The sequence below is a fragment of the Hippocampus zosterae genome, chromosome 1 (genome assembly GCF_025434085.1).
Source record: "Hippocampus zosterae strain Florida chromosome 1, ASM2543408v3, whole genome shotgun sequence".
NCBI lineage: Eukaryota > Metazoa > Chordata > Actinopteri > Syngnathiformes > Syngnathidae > Hippocampus > Hippocampus zosterae.
Genome location: NC_067451.1, coordinates 10,385,372 through 10,408,051, shown reverse-complemented (window position 1 = coordinate 10,408,051; position 22,680 = coordinate 10,385,372). Strand labels below are relative to the sequence as shown.

Below are 22,680 nucleotides of genomic sequence, written 5' to 3'. Positions count from 1 at the left end.
CATCTGCAAAACGCAAGTTGGCAGCATGTTTCTAAGAAAACGGATTCACTTTCTAAGATTGCTCCAACAGTTGTAAAACATAGCAAGTAGATGTGCAACGATTAAGTGATTAATCGACAACTAATGATCAAATTATTCTGTAATTACTGTTGATCATCGAGGAATCAATTGAATTTTTTTCCCAATACAAGTGTCAAAATTCTTTGAAATTTGAGCTCCTCAATAGCAAATATTACCCAATTTCTGTACTTCTCCTATGAAAGTAAACCGACTATCTTTGCTTTTCCATCGGAAAACACTCATCAAAATTTTTGCCTATTTTCTGAAATGTTATGGACCAAACAAGTCACTAAATCATAATTAATTAATGTTTGTGCATTTTCTGCACCGTCACTTTTAAATAATGTCATGATTTTTTAATAAAGGGATGAAAATTAAAATGTTTTTTAATCATATTCAGTGATCAAACAAAAAAAAATCATTATTTGCACCCCTGCAAGAGGAAGGAATGCCACAGATAATTGTCACGCATGCTGCACATCAACAAGCGGACAGTTTTTCAAATCTGCTGTGTCACAAAGTCATTTGAATGTTGCGTCCCGCGCATGCATTTGTGTCGCCTCCTCCCCCGCGTGGTTAAACACAGTTTCCCTCTGTAATGACGTCTGCACCGGCAGCTTACATAAGACCTGTGGTCTCCCCCCCCCCCCCCCAACTCCACTTCTCCTTAGTAAACTAAATCACATCTAAGTGAAGCAGCAACTAAACTGAATCATGCATTTGCCAGGAGCAGCTCTTCACACATCAGGCAAGCGCACGTGTCCGAGCGCCGTCACGTCGACCACGGACAGGTCAACCGTTATCGAAGGCGCCCGGAACTCTTCTCCGGTCAGCGCGTAATGAGCGCTACTTTGCCGAAAGCACAGAAGCTTGGAAACAAATTGATAGCTTACCTATCAGCGAGTCTGCAAAGGAAAGCAATTTCTACAAGCGCGCCAACTCTATTGGGAGAGGTGGATGATCAATGAGGGCTTCATTGAGGCCGAGTGCCAGTAGGTAGAGTGTACGGTGGAATGGAGACGTAGCTTCTTCTGAATACAGAACGATTCAACGGGGGTTTTCCTCGAGCTTTTTTGGGGTACAGGGACCCCTAACAGCGGGTAGAATTGCAAGGGTGCACTCATCATTCTGAAGCGAAACAACAAGACCATGTTTAGCCCAAAATGCAATAGGAATTTAAAAGTTGTCTCTTTTTGAGAAGAATGTCTGTTTTGATATTTTGCAAGCTGTACATGAACAAAGATGTTTTTTTTTTTTAAAGTGACAAACGAAAATAGTCATCTGAAATTTAACTTACCAAAATGAAATCATAATATGTGAAAGAAAGTCAATTTCGATAAGAAAGTCATAATTCAGCAAGGTAATTTATTTTTGAAATAGGACAATTTTATGACTTTTTTTTTTACCTGATCCCCACGTACTCACTTTTTTCAGCTTTTGAAAATATTTGTTTTTTTTTTAAATTAATGCCACTTCTAAAGAAGCATCAATTTGCTGATTGTTACTATTTGCTGGCTGTCGGATCGATCTTATGTGATACAAGTAGCGGGGGTCCATCGTATATTCCTGAAAAAAAGAAAAAACCCTGCTTTTTTAAAAGAGCTTTTAACGGACACAACATTCAGGTAGGAAGGAGTAATTTCAGTATTATGTTATTTTATTGGACCATATATGCATGTATCTATTTTTAAAGATAAGATATCCTTTATTCGCAAATTGTTTTGCTGACCCTCAAGGGTCCGGGGACCCTACTTTGAGAAGCACCGCACCTCATGTTACTTAGTGTCAGCTCTAAGAGAGAGCGGGAAGTGAAGTGAGGTTTTCACAGACAGACGCAGCGTAAGCACAACGGATCGTTTCGGTTTGAGGACAAGATGATTTTCTCTTGTCATTTTCAGTTGAAAATGATGTCATATGAATTGTCCTAAAGTCACCCTGTTGGTTCGCTGCAAAACAGCATCAGCTAAACATTCGGATACACACACACACATTTGGATACCAACATAGTCGAGGGGGAGAGCAGTTACCCCCACCCCACCCCACCCCACCCCAAAAAATGAGCAGGAATTAAGAGTCTGGAGGAGAAGGAGCTTTCAGTTCACACAGAACAGAAGAAAGAGGTTGGTGGTGGGAAGGGGGGAAAGGGTAAGACAAATGCGGGCAGTGGGGGAGCATGAGTAAATCAAAACAAGGACGGGGTGAGAACAAACCTTCGGGTTCAGCGTTCTCTTTGTGGACGGCTTGCTTCAGCGGGCAGCAGAAGATTTCGTGACACTTAGCACGAAAGGGGGACCCCTTACTCCTTATATCCGCAGAGTGGATGGAGTCCTGCCGTAACATAATGTACTCCTGGGTACCTGGGGCAGCATCATCCTGGACTGCGGCAGTGCCATAACAGAATGAACTGGGGTTAGAAAACTCAACACACTCATAGAAAGAAAATAAAAAAACAAAACAACAACAGAAAATGCTTTGAAAACCAAACACGGGCAAAGAAAGTCAACAAAGGTAGCTTTAAATCTAGACGATTGGGAATATTTTAAGGCAGAGGGGAAAGAGAAAGGAGTAATCCTTAGTGCCCACTCGGGGTTGAACAATTTCAGATCAGACCAATGACTGGATGCTTACTTTTTATGATCACATCAAATATTCATTTTTATAATGTCGAGTTTATTGATCGAGCACCGCTCGTCTTGATTTTATCATTTGAGCAGACACTGGAATTTTGTCTTTCGACTCCTACCTTTGCTGGATGCTAACCTATGGCTGCTAGTTATCTAGCATTAGTGGATGCCTTTTCGGATGGCTGTGCCTTTATTTTATAAAAGGATAGCTTATTTTGTCAAATATTTAAATAGTTAGTTAGTTTAAATAGTAAAAATAGTTTGACTGAACTGAAAAAAGGGTTTGTTGAATTTATTCAATTTTATTTTGCCAAATGCTTGCATGAACTAAAATCATCTGGATCCACTGAGATTTTTTTTTGTAGATGTATAATCTACCTAAAAAATGTATCTGGATATAAATGTATATTTTGAGCAGCCACTTGACAAAATAAAATGGTGTAAATGTAACATGATATTTTTTTTCAGTGTAGACAGTCCACCTCCTGCATTCCATCTGGTTTCCTCTTTTTGAACCATTTTAAATTGTGTTAATGCCTATTTAATGGCACATCCCAAGGGTGTGGAATTTTGTAACATTTGGTAATTTTCAGCTTCAGCTCTTTTAAGTAAGTAAGAAAACATTTATTAGTCTCGCAATGGAGAAATTCCCAATTCACAGCAGCAAAGTTATGAAAGGAAGAAGTAGAACAACAAAATAACTTTAAAATGTTATATTTTTTTCATCAAATTCCACCTTTGGCCAACTGCAACCCATATATATATATATATATATATATATATATATATATATATATATATAATTTTTTTGGGTAATTACTTTTATTTAGTGGTTTGAACCGTATAATTTGGGTAAAATGGGTTTCACTCTAGAGGAGGGGTGTCTAAGCCTGGTCCTCGAGGGTCTCTATCCAGCCTGTTTTAGATGTCTTCCTATTCCAAAACGCTTGATTCAAATGACCGGGATTGTTATCAGACTTCGCAGAGCTTGCTGATGAGCTGATCATTTGAAACAGATGTGTTGGAGGAGGGAGACATCTTAAACAGGCTCTTGAAGACCAGATCTTTTTCGCTTTTCATGATTTCTACCAGGTTATTGATTCATTTGAGCAATTGTATGTTATAATTTAAGAAGTGCCATAGTACTCATACATTAACAGTATAAGAAAAAGGTCATGCTGAGAATACTTAAAACATTTAATTATGGGGATGGTTTCACAACCCTACTGGAATTTGAAGGGTTAAAAAAAAAAAATCAAACTACGGTAATAGATTTTGAATAGTAATAAGAAAAAAAATTGTTACAAACTTTAAGGCCAAAAATAGGCGCAAAGAAGCTGAAGGGATAGTAAAATCAATCAAGGTCAGATGGTTTAAAAATACAAAAAATTAAAAAGCACACATCTAAATTTAACCAGATAGGAGAAACAGTATAGCTGACTCCGGACTATTCATGTTTTGGCAGGCACTGACAACGAGGTGCAGCAACAGTTGCAACAAGCTGCAAGGCAGGCGTGCAGTTTGGAAGGTCAACTCATTATGAAGTCAAAGGTAACCCCATATTTCCACGCAAGCAGGCAAGCAGGTGTGCAGGCATGCACGGGACCCCCAGGTCACACCAGGCAAGGGGCGCACATTCAACGTCATGCTCACCCTGAGTGATGCTCAGCACTTAGTGCATATATACACATATGAACGTATGTGTCTAATCCTCTTCTGGGATCCTGTGAAAAGCCCTGGAAGTGTGTGTGTGTGTGTGTGTTTGTTGCATCTGTCCTCTTGTGGGCACAGGCACAGCTTGGCACCGATCACTGACCCACTTTCTAGCTGTTGGGGGATTAGCAACTAACAAAATCAGGACAAATAAATGTGGTCTTCGCTTCCCCTAATGGACTTAAGTGTGCCTCTCTCTGAACAGAAACAACTACTGAGGAACTTTAGAATCACCACAACCAACATCAATGTCACCCTTCATTTACAGCATGTTTGCTTTGACATAGGAGACACAAAATTTATGATTTGTTCATGATACGAGTCATTTCCTTTTTCTTTAAAAAAAAAAAAAAAAATTAATTGTTTTGCTTAGAAGTGAACTTAACTCACTTTTCAACAAGCAGCATTTGGGTAGAACAATTATCCCAAAAAAGAAGCGACAAGCTGTTTATTGCCACTCCCAATCAACGTTTTCTGTCAAACGAAACATAAAATAAAATAACTCACATTATGTGATCAAAACAACCTGATAGCTTTTCCTTAGTAAAGTCCGCATAGCTATATGTTAACAAAGTAAAACCGTACATGCAGGTTAACAAATATCAGTCTTCCAGCATAATAAGCCCTTGAAGCAATGGATATTTAAACACAAATGATGGAGAAAAATATGTAGACAGTAAATATTACCCAAAGGAATATGTATTCTATATCTTCTGCAAACCAACAACTAATATTAGTGAGAAGGACAAGGACAATATTGGACAAGGGATCCAAGATGGCCGCTTGTGCGCCAGTGTGTTCGGCGACGCTCCTGCCATTTCGGGTTTTTTTACTTTTCGCAATGCTTGTTACCTCCCTAACAGCGTCTCGGTTGGTTTATGATCTCCGATCGTTGTTATTGATTCAACAACACGTCGGAGATTCGGCCGCGTTTTGGCAAGACGGTGGTGGAAAGACGCTACCTCCGTTCTTGGCTAACCTGCCGGCTGATCTCTTCCGCGTTCGCTCGCTCCCTTCACGAAAGCGCCGAAAGCGCCGCCGCCGCCGCGGCAAACGCAGTGGTCAGCTCGTGAAATTGAAACGGGATCTGAGACACACTTCGATCGCTCCGGCGTGGTGTGCCCTCGACCCCGTCGCCTCGTGCTTGCTAACAGTCGTTGGCTCTCCCATCGTGCCACGGCATTTCTACCCTGCGCGCCTTTCTCGGGGAGGAATTCAGCGAAACCTTTTGAGGGAATTCCCCCGGGCTCGGCGATTGACAGAGGGAAGCCCTCCCATTGCTACTTCCACAAGGATCGCGTTGTTAAACGCCCGGTCGCTGACGAACAAGACCCATATTCTGAGGGAGTATTTTCTTTCCAATGACTTGGATTTTTTGTGTCTGACGGAGACTTGGGCAGGTACCGGTGAGTACAAAGCTTTGATTGAATTGTTACCACCTGACTGTGATTTCCTCGATACCCCGAGGACATCAGGACGTGGTGGAGGTACGGTAAGCATTTTTAAGAACAATTTCAAATGTAAACGGTGCACATTCACCACATCTGCCAACAGCTTTGAAGCAACCTTCTTTGAAGTTGGTCGTGTTTTCCCGGTGCTTTGTGCTGTCATTTACCGTCCTCCTAAATACAACAAAGACTTTTTAAGCGACTTTTCAAGCTTTCTTGCGGAAATCAGGCTGAGATATGATCGTATTCTCCTAATGGGGGATTTTAATATCCATGTATGTTGTCCGGAAAAAACGCTAGCAAAAGACTTCTTAAGACTTATCGACTTTTAATTTTGTGCAGTATGTGACCAGCCCGACACACGAACAAGGACATATTTTAGACCTTGTCCTTGCTCATGGTATAACGGTGTCAAATCTGGAAGTCCTTGAAAATGGAATTTCTGATCACATGGCAGTTTTATTTGACGTAGTATTATCGCATGCTGCTGTGAAATCTGGCGCTCCTAGTTGTAAACGCCGAATTTTTAACCCTCGCACTGCTAGTCGTTTCTCTGATGCCTTTAATAACCTTTGCGTACCCTCGTCTAACACAGAGGAACTCACCTCTTGGTTCGACTCGTCATGCCGGGCCATCCTGGATTTGGTGGCTCCTTCAAAAATTGTGCTGCCAAAGCCTAAACCCGAGCCATGGTTTAACGACATTACCCGCGCAGCTAGGCAGGAGTGTCGCAAAGCTGAACGCAAGTGGAAAAGAGACAAATTGCATGTCTCTTCTCAAATTTGGAAAGACAGCTGGCGTATCTACCAGCTCACAGTAAAAGAGGCCAAAAGAAAATATCTGTCGGACCTTATTCTAGCCAACCGTCACAACCCTCGTGCACTATTTAAAACGATAGATTCTGTACTCAAACCCCCTCTGCCTACTTGCGCGGATTCTTCAGCCGAGATGTGCAACAGATTCCTTCAGTTCTTTATTGATAAGGTCTCTACAGCTAGGATTCCGGTCCCAAATACCGCATCTGACCCCTCTGTCCATGTTCCATGTTCAGCTGTCCTAAATTCTTTTGATACTGTGTCCTTGGCGCTTTTGGAGGATGTAGTTCGCCAGACGAAGCCATCTGGCTCCCCTTGCGACTCTCTTCCCCCACGCTTCTTTCAGGAGGTTCTCCCGAGTGTTGGTGCATCGGTCTTGGATATCATCAACAGCAGCCTTTCTTCTGGTGTAGTTCCCCAACAGTTTAAACATGCTGTGGTCCAACCCTTGATCAAGAAACCTGGTCTTGATCCAGATGAGCTGTCAAGTTACAGACCCATTTCCAAACTGCCTTTCATTTCCAAAATTCTGGAAAAAGTGGTGCACATGCAGTTGAAACTTTTCTTGGATGAACATAACATCTTGGAGGTCTTCCAGTCAGGTTTCAAGACGATGCATAGCACGGAGTCAGCCCTGTTACGCGTTTCTAATGACATCCTCCTGGCAAATGACTCTGGAGACCACGTGTGTCTGGTTTTATTGGACTTAACTGCAGCATTTGATACAGTGGATCACAGTATTCTGCTGACTCGTTTGCAGCACTTGGTGGGCATTGGCGGGAGTGTTCTTGATTGGTTTAGGTCCTATCTAGCTGACAGGACCTTTTGTGTCAGCCTTGGCTGCTCTGAATCACGCACTGTTCCCCTGTCATGTGGTGTTCCACAGGGCTCAATTCTGGGGCCTCTGCTGTTCTCGCTGTATCTGCTCCCATTGGGTTCCATCTTAAGGAAACATGGTATTCCTTTCCACTGCTATGCAGATGACTGCCAGATCTATGTCCCACTGAGCAAGAAAGACACCTTCTCATTAAGGCCACTCCTATCCTGTCTGGAAGAAATCAAAACCTGGATGGCACAAAATTTCTTGAAGTTCAACGAAAAGAAGACAGAGGTGATATTGTTTGGCCCCAGTGGACCTTGTACATTCCATCCTGTAGACTTGGGCCCCCTATCTCCTTATCTGAAATCAACGGTCTCAAACTTGGGACTTAAACTGGACAGTGATTTCAAACTCGATCGGCAAATTGGTGCCGTTGTTAAATCCAGCTTCTTTCACCTTAGACAGCTGGCCAAAATAAAACCTTTCCTCTCACATGAACACTTTGAGACAGTAATTCATGCCTTTGTTACATCCCGGCTCGATTACTGCAACGCCCTGTACTTTGGAGTCAGCCAGTCCTCCATCAAGCGCCTTCAGCTGGTACAGAATGCCGCTGCTCGCCTCTTGACTGGTACTCGTAAGAGGGAGCATATAACTCCTACTTTGGCATCCCTTCACTGGCTCCCCATTCATTTTAGAATTATTTTTAAGATCCTCCTCTTTGTTTTCAAATCTCTGAATAATCTCGCGCCACCTTACCTCTCTGAGCTCATACGCCCCTACACCCCTGCCCGGCGCCTCAGGTCTGTGGACCAGTCTTTGCTAGACGTACCAAGAACTAAACTGAGGCTCAGAGGGGATCGAGCCTTTTCTGTTGCTGGTCCATCTCTCTGGAATGACCTCCCACTGAACATTCGGCAAGCCTCCTCGCTGCCCATCTTTAAATCCCTCCTCAAAACTCACTTGTATTCTTTGGCGTTTGACTCAGCATGACTTAGATTTGCTATTGGTTTTACTGCTTGGTGCTTTCTACCGCCTTATTACTTATTACTTATTACTGATTCGTCTTACTGTTTATTGTATATGTTAAATCGCTCCATGTACAGCACTTTGTATGCAGCGATGGCTGTTTGAAAGTGCTCTATAAATACTGTTGACTTGACTTGACTTGACTAGAAGTGACCGTCTCCATGTTCTTTCGTATGATTGTATTACACTGCCAATGTATGCACACCAGAAGGAGCAGCACAATCTCCATTGACCTGAACACCCCACCCAAAAAAGTGGCAAAAACTGTTTTATTCTTTCCATTTAATTACATCCTTACTGTGTGATTTTACAAAGAACAATATTGTAAGGTTCTATTCTCATGATTAAAATAGAAAGTCAAATACAAGTCAATTTGTTGTTTGTTTTTTATGTTCCTTTCATTTCAATGGGGAAAGATTATTTCAGACACAACTTGAGTTTTGAACATGGGCATGTAAGAAATAAAACTTGGTCTTAATGCTCCATTACTGAGAGGTATAGGTAATATTTTACAATACAATACATGCTGATTTAAATAGCGCTTTCACAACAGCGGCAGCTGTAACAACGCGCTTAACAAAACAGTTAACATAGTTAAGTTTCAAAGTCAACAAGAAGCTGTAGCATCTATTGACGAAAAAAGAGATTGGTTCACTTCTCCTATCCCATGGAAATCCGTTTCAATTCCAAGCGGCGACTCTCGGTTACAAATACGCATCGGCGCTCTGCGCCAACGCTCCTCTCTCCTCATCCTCAACTTCAGCAGCCATCCATCCAGTCGCACCAACGCCGTTAGTCCAACAGCACCGACATCTCCACAGAACAAAATGGGGTTGTGAAAAATGCTGTCCATTACAGGCGCAAAAAACACAAGCGCCCCAGGTCTGTCCAGCACCGACAGTCAATGGCGCCGACATTCCTCCCAATCAAAATCTGATTTTTGCCCTTCTCTGAGGTAAATAAAGCAACTAGAATATTATGAACAGCTGTCAGTGTGGTGAAATGCACTCCTCACTGCAAACTACAACCATAATGAATATCATATTGCTGATTGATGATAACTCTTTGAAAATGGTTTCTTTATTTCATATATCTCTTGCTCTGGATCGAATATAGGCGTACCAAACGGCAAGATAAATAGGGTTTTTTGGAGAAAAAATATCTGTTCATGTGTATTTATAAAGATGTTTAAACTTAATTATTGTCAAGCCAGTTGGTTCCGTTGCATGCTAACAGCATGCAGAGAATCTGTGCTACTTATTCAGAATAAAACCCAGCAACTTCACATTTGATATCTGAACTCCTGTCTTACATTTGGTCATATATTTAGGCAAACTAAAATAATAATAATAATAATAATAATAATTAGGTTTAAATCATGGATTGACTAGCATGGGGAATGTAAGGAACGTACTATTAAGAGCAAGACTCGACTTCCACTTGAGTCAATAATCATGATGTCAACAAATTACTGACGGCTAATTTTAGAAAGAAAAGAAAGAAAGAAATCCCCACATAAAATCTCCAGTCCTCCCCACCGTAACAGGTCCCCTATCCGGGAAGCCCAATCTTTGCTCAACAACAGCATCTTGAAATAGGCTACATACACTGCATACAACCACCACGAACAAAGCTAGATAATCACGGTTGCACAGGCAGAAACATTTAATCACTTAATCCATTATATGAGACAGGACAATAAATTATCTGCATCCACTATTCCTCCTACAGCACAGATGTCAAAGTCTGGGCCACCACATCATTTTATCTGGCCCGCGAAAGCAAGTCAACATTATCAAGTTTGATGATGTGTGCTAAAGTCTGAACTAAAAATTTCAAATTGTCATGTAATCCACAATAACAGTCATTATTCTTGACTTACGATTTTGAAACTCATTATCCATCAATTTGTTGTGCCCTGTGTATGTAATATGTGGAGGGGATTAAACATATACTGTATATGGTTTCCCCATATTCATAACGGCCCTCCAAGGGAAACCATAACTAAAATGTGGCCTGTGACAAAAATGAGCTTCACACCCCTGTCCTACAGGCTTCTTAATACTCTAAAGTGACATTTCTGCACCAGCGGAAGGTCAAGAGAAAGCCCACAAACAAGCCCCCCGTGTGAAAAATCTACAACTACTAAAACTTTAATGGAGCTGAAGAATGACTGAGAGGATGCCATTGTTCCCTCCATGATTTTGACCCCATTCGGCTGCAACTGAGCCCCCGGGGGGTAGGGTTGCGGGGACAGGGCCATGGCCATCCATCAAGGTGAACTAACCCTCACACGTATCACAAATTGATTTTATGGCAGTGGAGGTCAGCCAACATCTTCTGCCTCAACTGTATTTTATTGTAACCATGAATTTCTGTCTTGTATCCATCTCCCCATCCATTTTCCTCTTTTTAGTAGCGGGTGAGGTGGGACCCGTGCCAACTAACTTTGAGGAAGAGGCAGGGCAATCCTGGAACTGGTCACTGGCCAGTTGAAGAGCACATACACTCATTCACACTCAATCCCACCGAGGGAAAATGACATAATTCCTCACAACTATACCAACTAGTATGCTGTGAAAGATCATCTATGTTTCGCGGGATGGGGGCATTGAGAATAGCCAGAAGTGGCTTGGGCATCTGGTTTAGGATGCCTCCTGGACACCTGCGGAGTGAGGTGTTCAGGGCTGAATTCACCAGGAGGAGGCAGGCTCGGGACAGGGTGGAGAATTTTTCAACTGGCCTGGGAACATCTCTGGACCCCCCCCCCCCCCCCCCCCCCCCGGAAACGTTGGAGGAAATGGCTTGGGAAGGAGAAGTCTGTTCTTTCCTGCTTAGGTTGATTTCTCTTGCATTCCGACCAAGCATTTGACATCCTCCACAGGTTTCAGAGTTGTCGCTTAGAGATAGGGATATAAGCTCGGTCATCTGAGAGTGGGCATCGAAAATAGCCAGAAGATCTGGCTTGGGCACCTGGTTTAGGATGTCGCCAAGTAACCTCTATGGTGAGTGTTCCAGGAACAGACCACAAGGAGGAAGCCCTGGGGAAGACCGAGGACATGGTGGAGAATCTCTGAGCTGGCCTGGGCACATCTCTGGATCCTCTAAGTAAGATGGATGAAGTGGCTAGGGAAAAAGAAGCCACAGTTTCCCCTGCACTGTTTGATCCCTCTACAACCCAACGCCAGAACAAGGAAATTCTAGTTAGGAATGTCCGTGCCGAGATTTAAACCCACAACCTCTTTGTTATACAACTCCCTACATGCGCCACCTTGCCACACATCTTTGTTCCTGTATTCCCAAACGCAAAGAGTCGAATTCAAATAAAGCCAACTTCCGGTTTGTCTGCCATAGACACGCATGTGATGGAGTGGACACCAAACAACAAACAAAGGACTGAGGATGGCGGCCATTTTTTACAGCCTGTCTCTTTCATCTTTGCCACAGCCTTGATAAAGACTACATATTGCGATTTAAAAGCTGCTTGATGGATGACACAGGAGGGCCCGGGGTCTCACTGTCTATCAGATCAAGCACTGTGGAGTGAGCCGTCACCGGGGTCATTATAATCCATAATCTACAAGCACCAGCATTGCTCCTCTGGACCTTCAGTAGACTGCAATACATGTCCTTGCACCTCTGACAGATATAAATTGCTCCGAAAGGATGAGCTGAGTCCAAAGAGAAGAATCAGGGTTGGGTTGTATCGCGCTTGTGTTACTGGCTCATTTATTTAAACTTCGCCGTTTGACAGAGAAGGCCTCTCCCGGTAATATTTATGGCCAAAGTACCTTCGATGTGATGGGTGTACGGCAATATTTACTACTTTGAGCATAAACCAAGTGATATGCAATAACCATCCTGCGCCTCCTTGTCCAAGCACGCTTGATTGTGTGTCGACAAGGTGTTGTGTAAGAGGGCAGCGCGAGTTCAAACCTCCTGCTAGCGATACCTGCCTCGGAGTTCAAGGACGTGTCTTATCAAGAGGAGCCCCGCCAGCTCCACGGGAATGCGTTTCAATTTATGACAGCGCGATCTGCTCCATTTACTCAAGTCGTGGCTTCTAAGCAGCGGGAACGCATCCGTCAAATGCTTGACAAATAGCGGGCAGGACAGGCGGAATTAGAATCACAATGACAGCGCCTCTGTGAGTGGCTCGCGTGGTTTACCCGAGTAGGAGAATCGAAGTATGCCGTCTTGTGGGATGATTGTGGTCGAGTGCGGCTCATCGAGAGAAAGTCTGACAACGTTAGGGTTGGGTGTCATCTTGCTGACAAGAAAAAAAAAATCAAGTGTCTTTTTGAAAAGTGTACCGTGTCTGCGTCTGAATCTTTTGTTTTTTTTGCTCTCCAGTTTCATACGCCATCATTCTCTTTGGTGACACAAAGATTTTACTTGAAAGTTGAAACAAAGAATTTACTTGAAAATTGAACTGGGTCCTTGTCACAATAACAATTTTGAGGACTTTTGTCACGTCATTATTTGCTTGTCTCATGCCTCAAAATCTCTTAAAAATGTTTGACAATAATTTCAGGGGCAAAATGTAAATGTATGCCAGGACCCATCCGCCCATCCTGTCCAGAGTGGTGGTGAACTGGAGGACAGTCCCAACTGGATCCTGCGGAAAGGCCTACGACACTCTGGGATGGGTGCCAGTCAGTTAGTGAGGCCAAAAGAAAAGATACCAAAAGCATATTTGGCTCGACAAAACTCAAGATTGAGTTCTTAAAATTTGGTGAGGGGGATCTGACTTCTCCATCTAAGCTTTGTTCTCTCTATGTTGTGTTCATTTTTGACATACAAAGCTAAAAAGATGAACCGAAAATGGTTGACCCACCGATTAAGTTATCTTGTGCCAAATCAATTTCAGTTTCAATGGTTTTCTTGCTGAGGAGAATCATATCAGACAGATCGAAAAATTACAAGTAATCCGAGCACTGAAAACCCGTCAGGAAGCGACTGTGTTCCAATTATATTCTGATCACCTGATATTATATTCTGATTCCAACCAGATACCACGGCATACCTTTTCAGATGCAGTTTTTAAAGACACCAAATCAGCCAGAACAATTAAGTGTCACGTTTCATCAATCTACATTGTGCGTGCTCAAGTCATCACTTCATTGCATTATAAAATGAACTGCGCAGCCAATGACATTGACAGCCATACAAAGAAGATTTCCCCCAAAAAATAACCCTCTAGATCAGCAGTGACTCGCTTCCGTGAGTGACAGTCTGCTGACGTCACAAGATGACCGGTCATTTATTGGACAGCGCAAGGTGCCATTATGGGATGTTACAAGGCCGACCTCCGAGGAAAAGGCAGCCACGGTAATGAGGGAAAATTTGGATGGGCTGTCATAGTGCGAGTTCCATCATCACCGCCTTGACAGGCTGCTAAGGTGGATGTCGCGTGGGCGTGTTTTGTTGTCCACGGTGGAGGTGAGCGTACGGCATGTAATAGTTGGCTGGGCTTGTTAAAAGGGATGTGCAGCATGAAACTGTCATGATGGATGCATAGGGAGCTCATGTATTGATCCAGCATCAGAGAGAGGCCTTGGAGAGAGCTCAATCTGGCTGTAGTCTACACATCACGCAACCACACACGCACCACTTGATGAGTCAGAGATGTACAGTATGTCATCAGTCTATGAACCTGGTGGGTGATGGAAGTGGTGTGGGATTGAAATGTAAAACATCACACAAAGGCTCGCTTCGATGAGACAAATGTGTGTGTGTGTGTGTGTGACATGATTCAAATAAATTAATAACAGTGCATGCGTTCAAAATTGTCCTTTGAAAAGGGATTTGACAAACGTTGTGCGTGCGGCACCTTGAGTAATGGCTAGAGAATTCCTTGAAATGGGGATTTTTGTTCTTTTTAAAATGAAGTGACATTACAAATATGCTCCAACAAAAAAAAGCTTATCCCAATTTATATTCCCGTATCATGTCAATTCAAAACAATGTCAAATTATAATGTTACTGAAATTTACTGTACAGTTCATAAAGGTTCTATGACAGTGTGTTTAATGCTGCGAAATATTATTTCCATGAGTCCCAATGCAAAGGTAAAAAAATATGTTGGGCTTTTTTTTTTGAAGAAGTAATAAGTACAAAAGAATTGCACAAAAAAAAGTTTCAATGACGCCTAACTTAAAAACAATAACTTGAAGCCCTGAAATGTATCCTGTACTGGTATTTAAGATGATTTTGACCTCAAATGATGGGGGAGGGGGGGGGGGACAACAGATGTCAATGGGCAAGTTACATAACAATGTGCGTTTTAGAGCAGCTGCATTATGAAGTCCGACAGTCACGCCTCACAACATTACATTCGCTACACCTGCACTATCCAGTGAGATCCAGCCCAAGCTCTATCAAGAGCTATAGTCATTCTTTTGCATGCACAAAATGCTTGTGAGCACTCGCCCTTCACGCATTGCGGGGAAAACCTCAGAATTCAATTGTCTACCTAAAAATACCTGACCCGAGGATCTTTTCCAAAGATAATAGTTTTTGGAAGAGCAGCGTCCGTCTTGTGTCGAATAGATCCCATCATCCCAAATCAAAATCCTTTCTCAATTGAGAAAAAGATGATCTATCCAATATCGGTATCTCCATCTTGTGATGTATTACTCTCGAACCTGGCGAGGGATCAAGTGAAAAAGAGGCAAACAAATAAACAAAAAGCAGAGTCAAAGGGTCAACTCCGACCCACGAGTGCCAACTAGCCTGGCCTCCGTGAAGGATTACGTAAAACATTCAGGGAGAGGAGAGGAGGATTTAGGAACAGCTATCTGAATCATCAAATATGTGGGATTAGCGTGCCGCGGCTCGCTTTTCGCCTGATGACATGCATTTCCAGCGTGCAGCCCTCTTTGGCGATGGGCAACTTGGAAAACGCCTACTTGGCGTTATTATTGCAAAAGAGAAATCCTAAAAATGACCTGGACTCAAACGAGTCATACCGCTTAAAACACGCCTTTGTAGTTCTAACTCCACCTTGGGATGTAAAAAGGATTTGTTTGCTACAAGTGCCATCGGGGGAAATCTCCATCTCTTGCCGTTTGGAAGCTCGTGTGATGTCATGGCAAAAAAAAAAAAAAAAGTCTACCGCCGTGAAAAGGAAGCGGAAAAGCATTTTCACCACATGGTAGTCTGATATCCCGTTGACACGACGCCACTCCTCCGCGTAAACATTTTACTACCTCATCGAGCCAAACCGTTGCAGGTGTTAACACTCACGCGCGTGACACACAAACATCCACAAATGCAGCAAGTCTGCACTCAGCAAGGAGCAATGAAGGGGCGGAGCCACCGGGAGGAATCAGCGGCAGAGTTTCTTGTTATTTGCAATAGCGTAGGCTCTGAACAGACCACCAGCGAGTCTGATTTGCTTTATGGAGAGTAACACGGTTGATGAACTCGGTATTTTGGGGTGTTCAAATTTGGCGGAGCTCAAATTAACCCCCGGAATCATCCCGTTGATCCTGTCTTCTATATCACCCACTTATTTGTCCAGAAACACTCTGGGGGGGGTTCCTTTACACGATCCGCAATTTAGCTAGAAAAAATAATAATAATTTTCACCGTTTTGTCCGTGTCGAAATGTGGCCTTTGTATACTGGGTAACAAATTCCATTTGAGATGGCAGATCTTTCAAACGGCAAACTCTTTTCCTGTTTTTATTCAAATTGGCTTTCGCGCAGAGGTAATTTTCAACTATCATTTGGTGAAGTTTAAACTGTTTTATTGTGAAAGTCATACTTTTGTAAATGCTGGCTCTCATTCGATTGATTAATTAGTCATACGTGACCTTCACATTAGAGTCCAATCCATCTGGATAAATCTGACGCTTCATCATTTGATGACTCTTTTTAATTAAATGTATTTTCTGTTTTGGTCATTTCAATCACAGGCTAGCCATTCCACCCTGCCGCATTAAAAAATAAAATTGGGAGAGTCCTACCATTTTAAGCTATCCTACATGAACCTCTTAAGCACCGACAAATGAACCAACACAAATAGCTGGAAGAATCTGTGCCGTTGTCATTATTCTATGACTTCTTTCCCACGTTTGTGATATTGTGCCTGTCGAGCGTATTGGATTCCTCGAGATGCAGGTGGAATGTTTTCCTTTCAACGCATGAGGTAAATGATGATGAAAGATGGCCTCACGAGGGTTTAAAATAGCTTCCACTTGAGTCTTTGTACGAGATTGATTGGCTGCGATTTCCTCTGACTACATGGGCGACAGTGAGCATGTGTTTGAATTAGTCGAATTGTGACTCCATTGAAGCCGTGACACGGTTGAAGAGCATATGAAGCGGACGTGAATGGCGGGAGCAGCAGTGGCGGGGGTGGGGGGGGGCAAAATAGGATTGAGCTCATTCACCGCCACATCAATTATGCATTCAGGCCATCCAGACATATTGCTGTGTGTCTTTCATAAATGCTCAACAGTTGCAAAAAAAAAAAAAAAAAAAAAGCAGTTACCAGGATAAAGAAAGCACCCAGCCTCACCTGATGGAAAAAAACAATATATTTTTTAATAAACTAATACTGGGTTGAATATTTTTATTTAATTTATTTAATGCAGTGAGACTGATCAGAAATTTGAAATAGGAACTTGTTAAGGCGGCTGCTTTCCTCAGCCCTATCAATCCACCCACGCTCACCAGACGCTGATACCTAACAGCACATACACATACACACACAAACACACACAAGACGGAAATCGACACTCCTCCAGAGACCTCCAAGCACTTGCTCGAGCGATTGAACGCCTAACCCGGGCTGTTCATAGAAGCGATAGTTCTTCAATATATCCCGTACAGTAGACATTTGCTTTCACATGCAGCGTAAATAGTTCAGATTGAGCGGCCACAAGCGCAATCCACAAGGGTCAATATTTGTCACTACAAGAGTTTATATGTTCTTCCCTGTGCTTATTTTGAGCTAGTTGATACATTATACAATGGAGGAACCAAGTGACTTCCCCGAGCCAATCGGGCATAACCAAAGTATAGTTAATTTTTTTTTTAATGATCGCATGGAACTCATGTTGATTTAACTGCATCTGGAGAATCTTTCGCTAGCCATCGCTGCAACCTTGAACGAACCACCCTGACGCGAAAGCGCACTTTGCTACCTGCGCCAACAGTTGCAAATGAGCTACGGATCTACTTTCCTCGTTTGCACTCTTCAGTGGCTCATGAGGTTACAAAATTAATCTGCTGATCTGGCACAACAAACAGTAAAGGATTTCAAATCCTGAGGCCGGCCAAAGATTAGTTGATGAAACAGCATATGTGAGAAATGGCAAAATGAAGCTGCGGGAGACTGATGAATAACCATCGACACCTGTGGCCAGACCAACCCTCCGAGTACGGACTGGTCTCACGTGAGGGACAAACGGAACGAAGGGATCAGATGCCGGGCGATCGCTGTGTGAAATATTTGTGTCACCAAAGCCGCTCGTTAGGCCGCAGGGCCGCTCCAGAGTCAGCGTAGGTCAGTGGGTCATCGTGTCGTACTTGGCTCGGGTTTCTCTTCAGATTGGATCAATCATCAACTTTAGTCTTTCCCAACATTGAGATGTCAATAAATGAGAACAATGAAATATGAGCAATACAATAACACCGCATCATATGAAAGATTAAACGGGATCAATTTCAAAACGGGTGCCGGCGATTGGCAGAAGGAAAACCAACTGAGTATCTGTTTGTTCTCATCCAGGGCACAACATGTTTCCTGCCTGCGGCCATCAGGACAAATTTTACGGTAAGAACATGTTTTTTGTTTTTTGGGGGGGGGGTGATGAAGCGTTGAGTGCTTTTCCAGCCACCTGCTTTCTTCTAATGACAACCCAAGTCTCTGTCCGCTTGACTCCAATGATCTCGGAGCACTCGAACGTCTGTCTATGACAACACCGGCGAACCATTGTGGGGTAAACCCTTTCAATTTAAAAAATAACATAAAATTGATAAATATTCAACAAAATAGTCTCAAAGAACCTTTGTGCACAATGCAGTCAGAGCTGATCTTGATTTTTGGCCATGTGTGTGTTCAAGTCAAAATCTAACTGTGATAAAACACTTAAATATACAGTACGGTTAGCTCCTTGGTTGTAAGAACGTAAAGATCCATCAAGTTATCATCTTTTTCTGGGCTATGGAGGGAGCAACGGTGACAGCAAACAGCCTATTATTGGAACAGCCTGGTGCTAAACTTGGATTCATTTACACGTACCTGCTCGACACGCTCAGTAAGAACACCTAAAAGGAAGGATATTCTCTCCTACTCGTTTTATCCACCTTTCGTCTATTTTCTTTCCTTTTTGTTTCAATGGGTTGGATAAAGATAAACCTTAGCTTGTCACATCCATCATGGTGGAAAAAATAGCTACCGTACATGAAAGTCGGACAAATTTAGGCGCCTCACACTTGAGCAGATGTATGGTAGAAACAGAGTACGTATTTGCTTTGGGAGGTGGTATAGACCAGTGATCCGCAACCAGTGTGACATTGGATAATTGACATTATAAAATAATCAATTATTTTGATTTAAAAATATTCATTCATTCATTCATCTTCCGAGCCGCTTGATCCTCACTAGGGTCGCGGGGGGTGCTGGAGCCTATCCCAGCTGTCTCCGGGCAGTAGGCGGGGGACACCCTGAATCGGTTGCCAGCCAATCGCAGGGCACACAGAAACGAACAACCATTCGCACTCACACGCACACCTAGGGACAATTTAGAGTGTTCAATCAGCCTGCCACGCATGTTTTTGGAATGTGGGAGGAAACCGGAGCACCCGGAGAAAACCCACGCAGGCCCGGGGAGAACATGCAAACTCCACACAGGGAGGCCGGAGCTGGAATCGAACCCGGTACCTCTGCACTGTGAAGCCGACGTGCTAACCACTGGACTACCGGGCCGCCGATTTAAAAATATTTTCAAAAAAAAATAGTAACAATTGAATCTTTTTTGGGGGGGGTTGCCAACCATATATAGTAACAGGCAATTTAATCAAATGCTATTTGACTAGACAACAGAGATTATACAATTAACTTGTATATCCACATGTTTTGCATTGTTTTTCAAAGTGGTTGTGCCGTGACATTTTCTTTCCATGTGAAATATCTGCCGTAGCTCAATATACTGGTGTGGACAGAGTGCCACCATGATGGGAAAAGTTGACAGTTCACGGGGTGAATGACTAACAGCATGCAAAAATGCCGCAATGCTAAAAAAAAAAAATCCCGTGCGGTGAGTCGACATCACTCACAGCGCATATCTTAATTTTGTAACTGTAAATGAATCATGATTTTTTTTCCAACAAGAGCTTTCTCTGTCTTGTTTTTGTTGTTTCATAGTTTCAGGTGTCACAGAATCAAAATGTTCGTATCAAAATCAAATGTTGACATGTTTTCATCAAAAAGCATATTTCCACACTTTACGGTCAGAAAATATTGCTTGTTCTACATGGAGTTTTTTTTCTCTTTTAAACACACTCGAAACACAGATTACAATATTTTGCAGGTCTGGAAAGAGCAGTCAAAATGCTCAACCATGTGTCGTAATGTAGGAAAGGGTACTTTGAAAACTGGCAGTGAATGGGGCAACTGATGGAGGAGACATCGCTTGGCGAAGATTGAAGGACAAAAATCCATAACTGTGTTTTTTTGTGTAAATAAATTGAGGATTTTCTAACCAATTAAGTGAAATTGTGAAATGAATTTCCCGTGACACAAGTGCCGAGCCCACACGTCACGCTAATGTGACTGGGAATTATTGATCTGTTCAACGATTTCACGGATCCTTCCGCATCTGCACGGGGAGATTACGACAGCTACCCGTCTTGTTTGTGTTTGCATGTGCCGACGCGGCTGAGCCACAAAGGACTGAACTGTGTGCGCTGCGTCGCCGATAAGCACCGTGACGACGCCTACAAATAGCGCCGTCACAACATCAGCTAAACGAGGTGCTTTCACCATGAGGGACACCGGCTGCGAGTGTGCCGCTCGATAAACGTTTAATAGAGAACAATTATAGCAATCTGCATTAATTGCTACATGATCTTGTTGTCCGACCTCATGTCTGAGGTGTCAGCTTGCCGCTAAGTGGGCCCCACCTGGTGATTAACGTCACAGGTCGGTCACGTCAAGCCGCGTTGCATTGAAAAGGAGCCGTTTGTATGCATGTCGCATACACTTCTCACAAAAAGTATGGGGTGGGAGGGGGGGGTTAATGATTATGGGGGGGATAATGGGAAATTCATGGATACAAAATGGCTGCTACGCTGCAAGAGAAATAATTGCCAACTACATGGGGTCACGGGCGGTCAACGGTTGCCAGCCAATCACAAGGCACACAGAGACAAACGACCATTGGCACTCACCATCACACCCAGGGAAAATTTAGAGTGTTCCATTATCCTGCAATGCATGTTTTGGGAATGTGGGAAGAAACCGGAATACCCGGAGAAAACCCACGCAGGCAGGGTGAGAACATGCAAATTCTACACAGAACCGGAATCGAACCCTGCACCTCTGCACTGTGAGGCCGACGCGTTAACCAGTCATCCACTGTGACAGCCCACTGCAGAATGTGTGTTCAATATTTGAGGGTCAGGTGTTGCAGCAATGTGTTGGCTCAATCCCCGACTTTGCACTTTGTGTTATCCGCAATACATTTAAAGCACTGAGAAAATAAATTGCTAACGGTCCGCCATGAAATATTATCGCTCGTTAATATGCTACATCTAATAATGTTACAGCTCGTCCAGATTTCTTTAATTTAAAAAATGGCTTGCTGCCCGTTTTTAAAATGGTGTTCATCATCATTTTGCGGTGACAAAAAGAGTCAATTGGAATGGACACCTTGTAGCCCCAGTGGTGGACTCTGAACAAGAACGCTGCAGCTGCAACACTGTTAAAAAAAAAAGAAGCCTCAATTGCTGGAGCAATTTCCGTACGTTATCATTGGCATTGCCACAGGGCCAGATGTCCCATTCAGCTGAGATGAAGCCGTGCTAAGAATAACCCCAAAATGCGCGCTGCGCCGTGATGCGACAGCATGCAAACACACGTAGGGAGTGTAGCATCTGCAATCATTTCGCAAGGCTCATCACACTTGGGGTGATACATAGCAGCAATTGTTGGTTTTTGAAAGCCAAAAAGATGGCCGAATTCATGACGCTTTGTTTTAAAAAAACAATAACAACACCACCACCAAAATAAATACTTGTAGCTGTGCATCCAAAATGACCCGATATTTTTTTCCTGCTTCTGCCACCTGTCGCGATGTGACACCTCAGAGGTCCCTTGCAGCCTACTCGCCATGGCCAAAACATAAGGTGAAAATTTCAGGGCCACTCAGCACCTAGTCACCCCCATCCGGCAACCTTCTCCCCCGCTTTCGCATGCCTTCAAGTCAACATGTCGGTCTGGCCCCTCGACCTTGCTTGTAAACGAGCACTTGGACTCATGAAGCAGCGGGACTGTGAACATGCTACTCCAAGGCCAAGCGCATGATGCCAACTTTGCAAGCAATCAAAGCCTCGAATGAAAGTGCTTGTCGCAACACAACAGCTGACCACAAGCAGGGGGCTGACAAGTGGAATTGATGTCAGGGTGAGGCAGGTGGAGGTTTACTATGGGTCAGGGGGACTCTGTTAGCTGATGATATGGTAGCAATTAGGCTTAAGACCTTGGGAAAGCAGTCATTCATCGACATGGTTGGGTGCAGTGCATGTGGGATAGCCTGCAATGAAGTTCTGTCCCAGCAGGGAAAAGATTGGTTGCGGCACAGGTGGCAAAAAGTGTACAAGTAAGCTAGTACAAATAAGCTATCTAGCGATGGTTCAGCCTTTGTGCCATCTATCAAAACATTTCAAACGTGTCAAAAGTATAAAAAAAATGCTCACTTAGCTAATAAGTGAAAAAAATGCACCATACTTGTATGTGTTTTTCAGATTAGACAGCTAATTTTTGAACACAAGTAGTTGGTGGATTTTCAGGCTAGCAGACAACACATTTGCCACCAATCTTTGTAGTCGACAACATCAACCAGTTCTCCTGATTAAGGCCATGGATGGGGAATATCTCTTGCCAAGATTCCACTCAATCAAAATCCGACTTGATCTCTCTTTCTTGATCTCTCTTCA

The 22,680-nt window shown here is 43.2% G+C and overlaps 1 protein-coding gene across 2 annotated transcripts in view; it reads right to left on the bottom strand.

Moving 5' to 3' along the window:
- Positions 1-22,680, bottom strand: part of fgf13a (fibroblast growth factor 13a) — a 96,963-nt gene that overhangs the window by 46,907 nt on the left and 27,376 nt on the right. The window contains exon 3 of one of the 2 annotated variants that reach the window (XM_052072895.1): positions 2,271-2,438. The exons of the other annotated variant lie outside the window; for it this stretch is intronic. Within the exon in view, the coding sequence (XP_051928855.1) occupies positions 2,271-2,438 (168 nt within the window). The remainder of the gene's footprint in view (positions 1-2,270; positions 2,439-22,680) is intronic. 2 annotated transcript variants of the gene reach the window in all.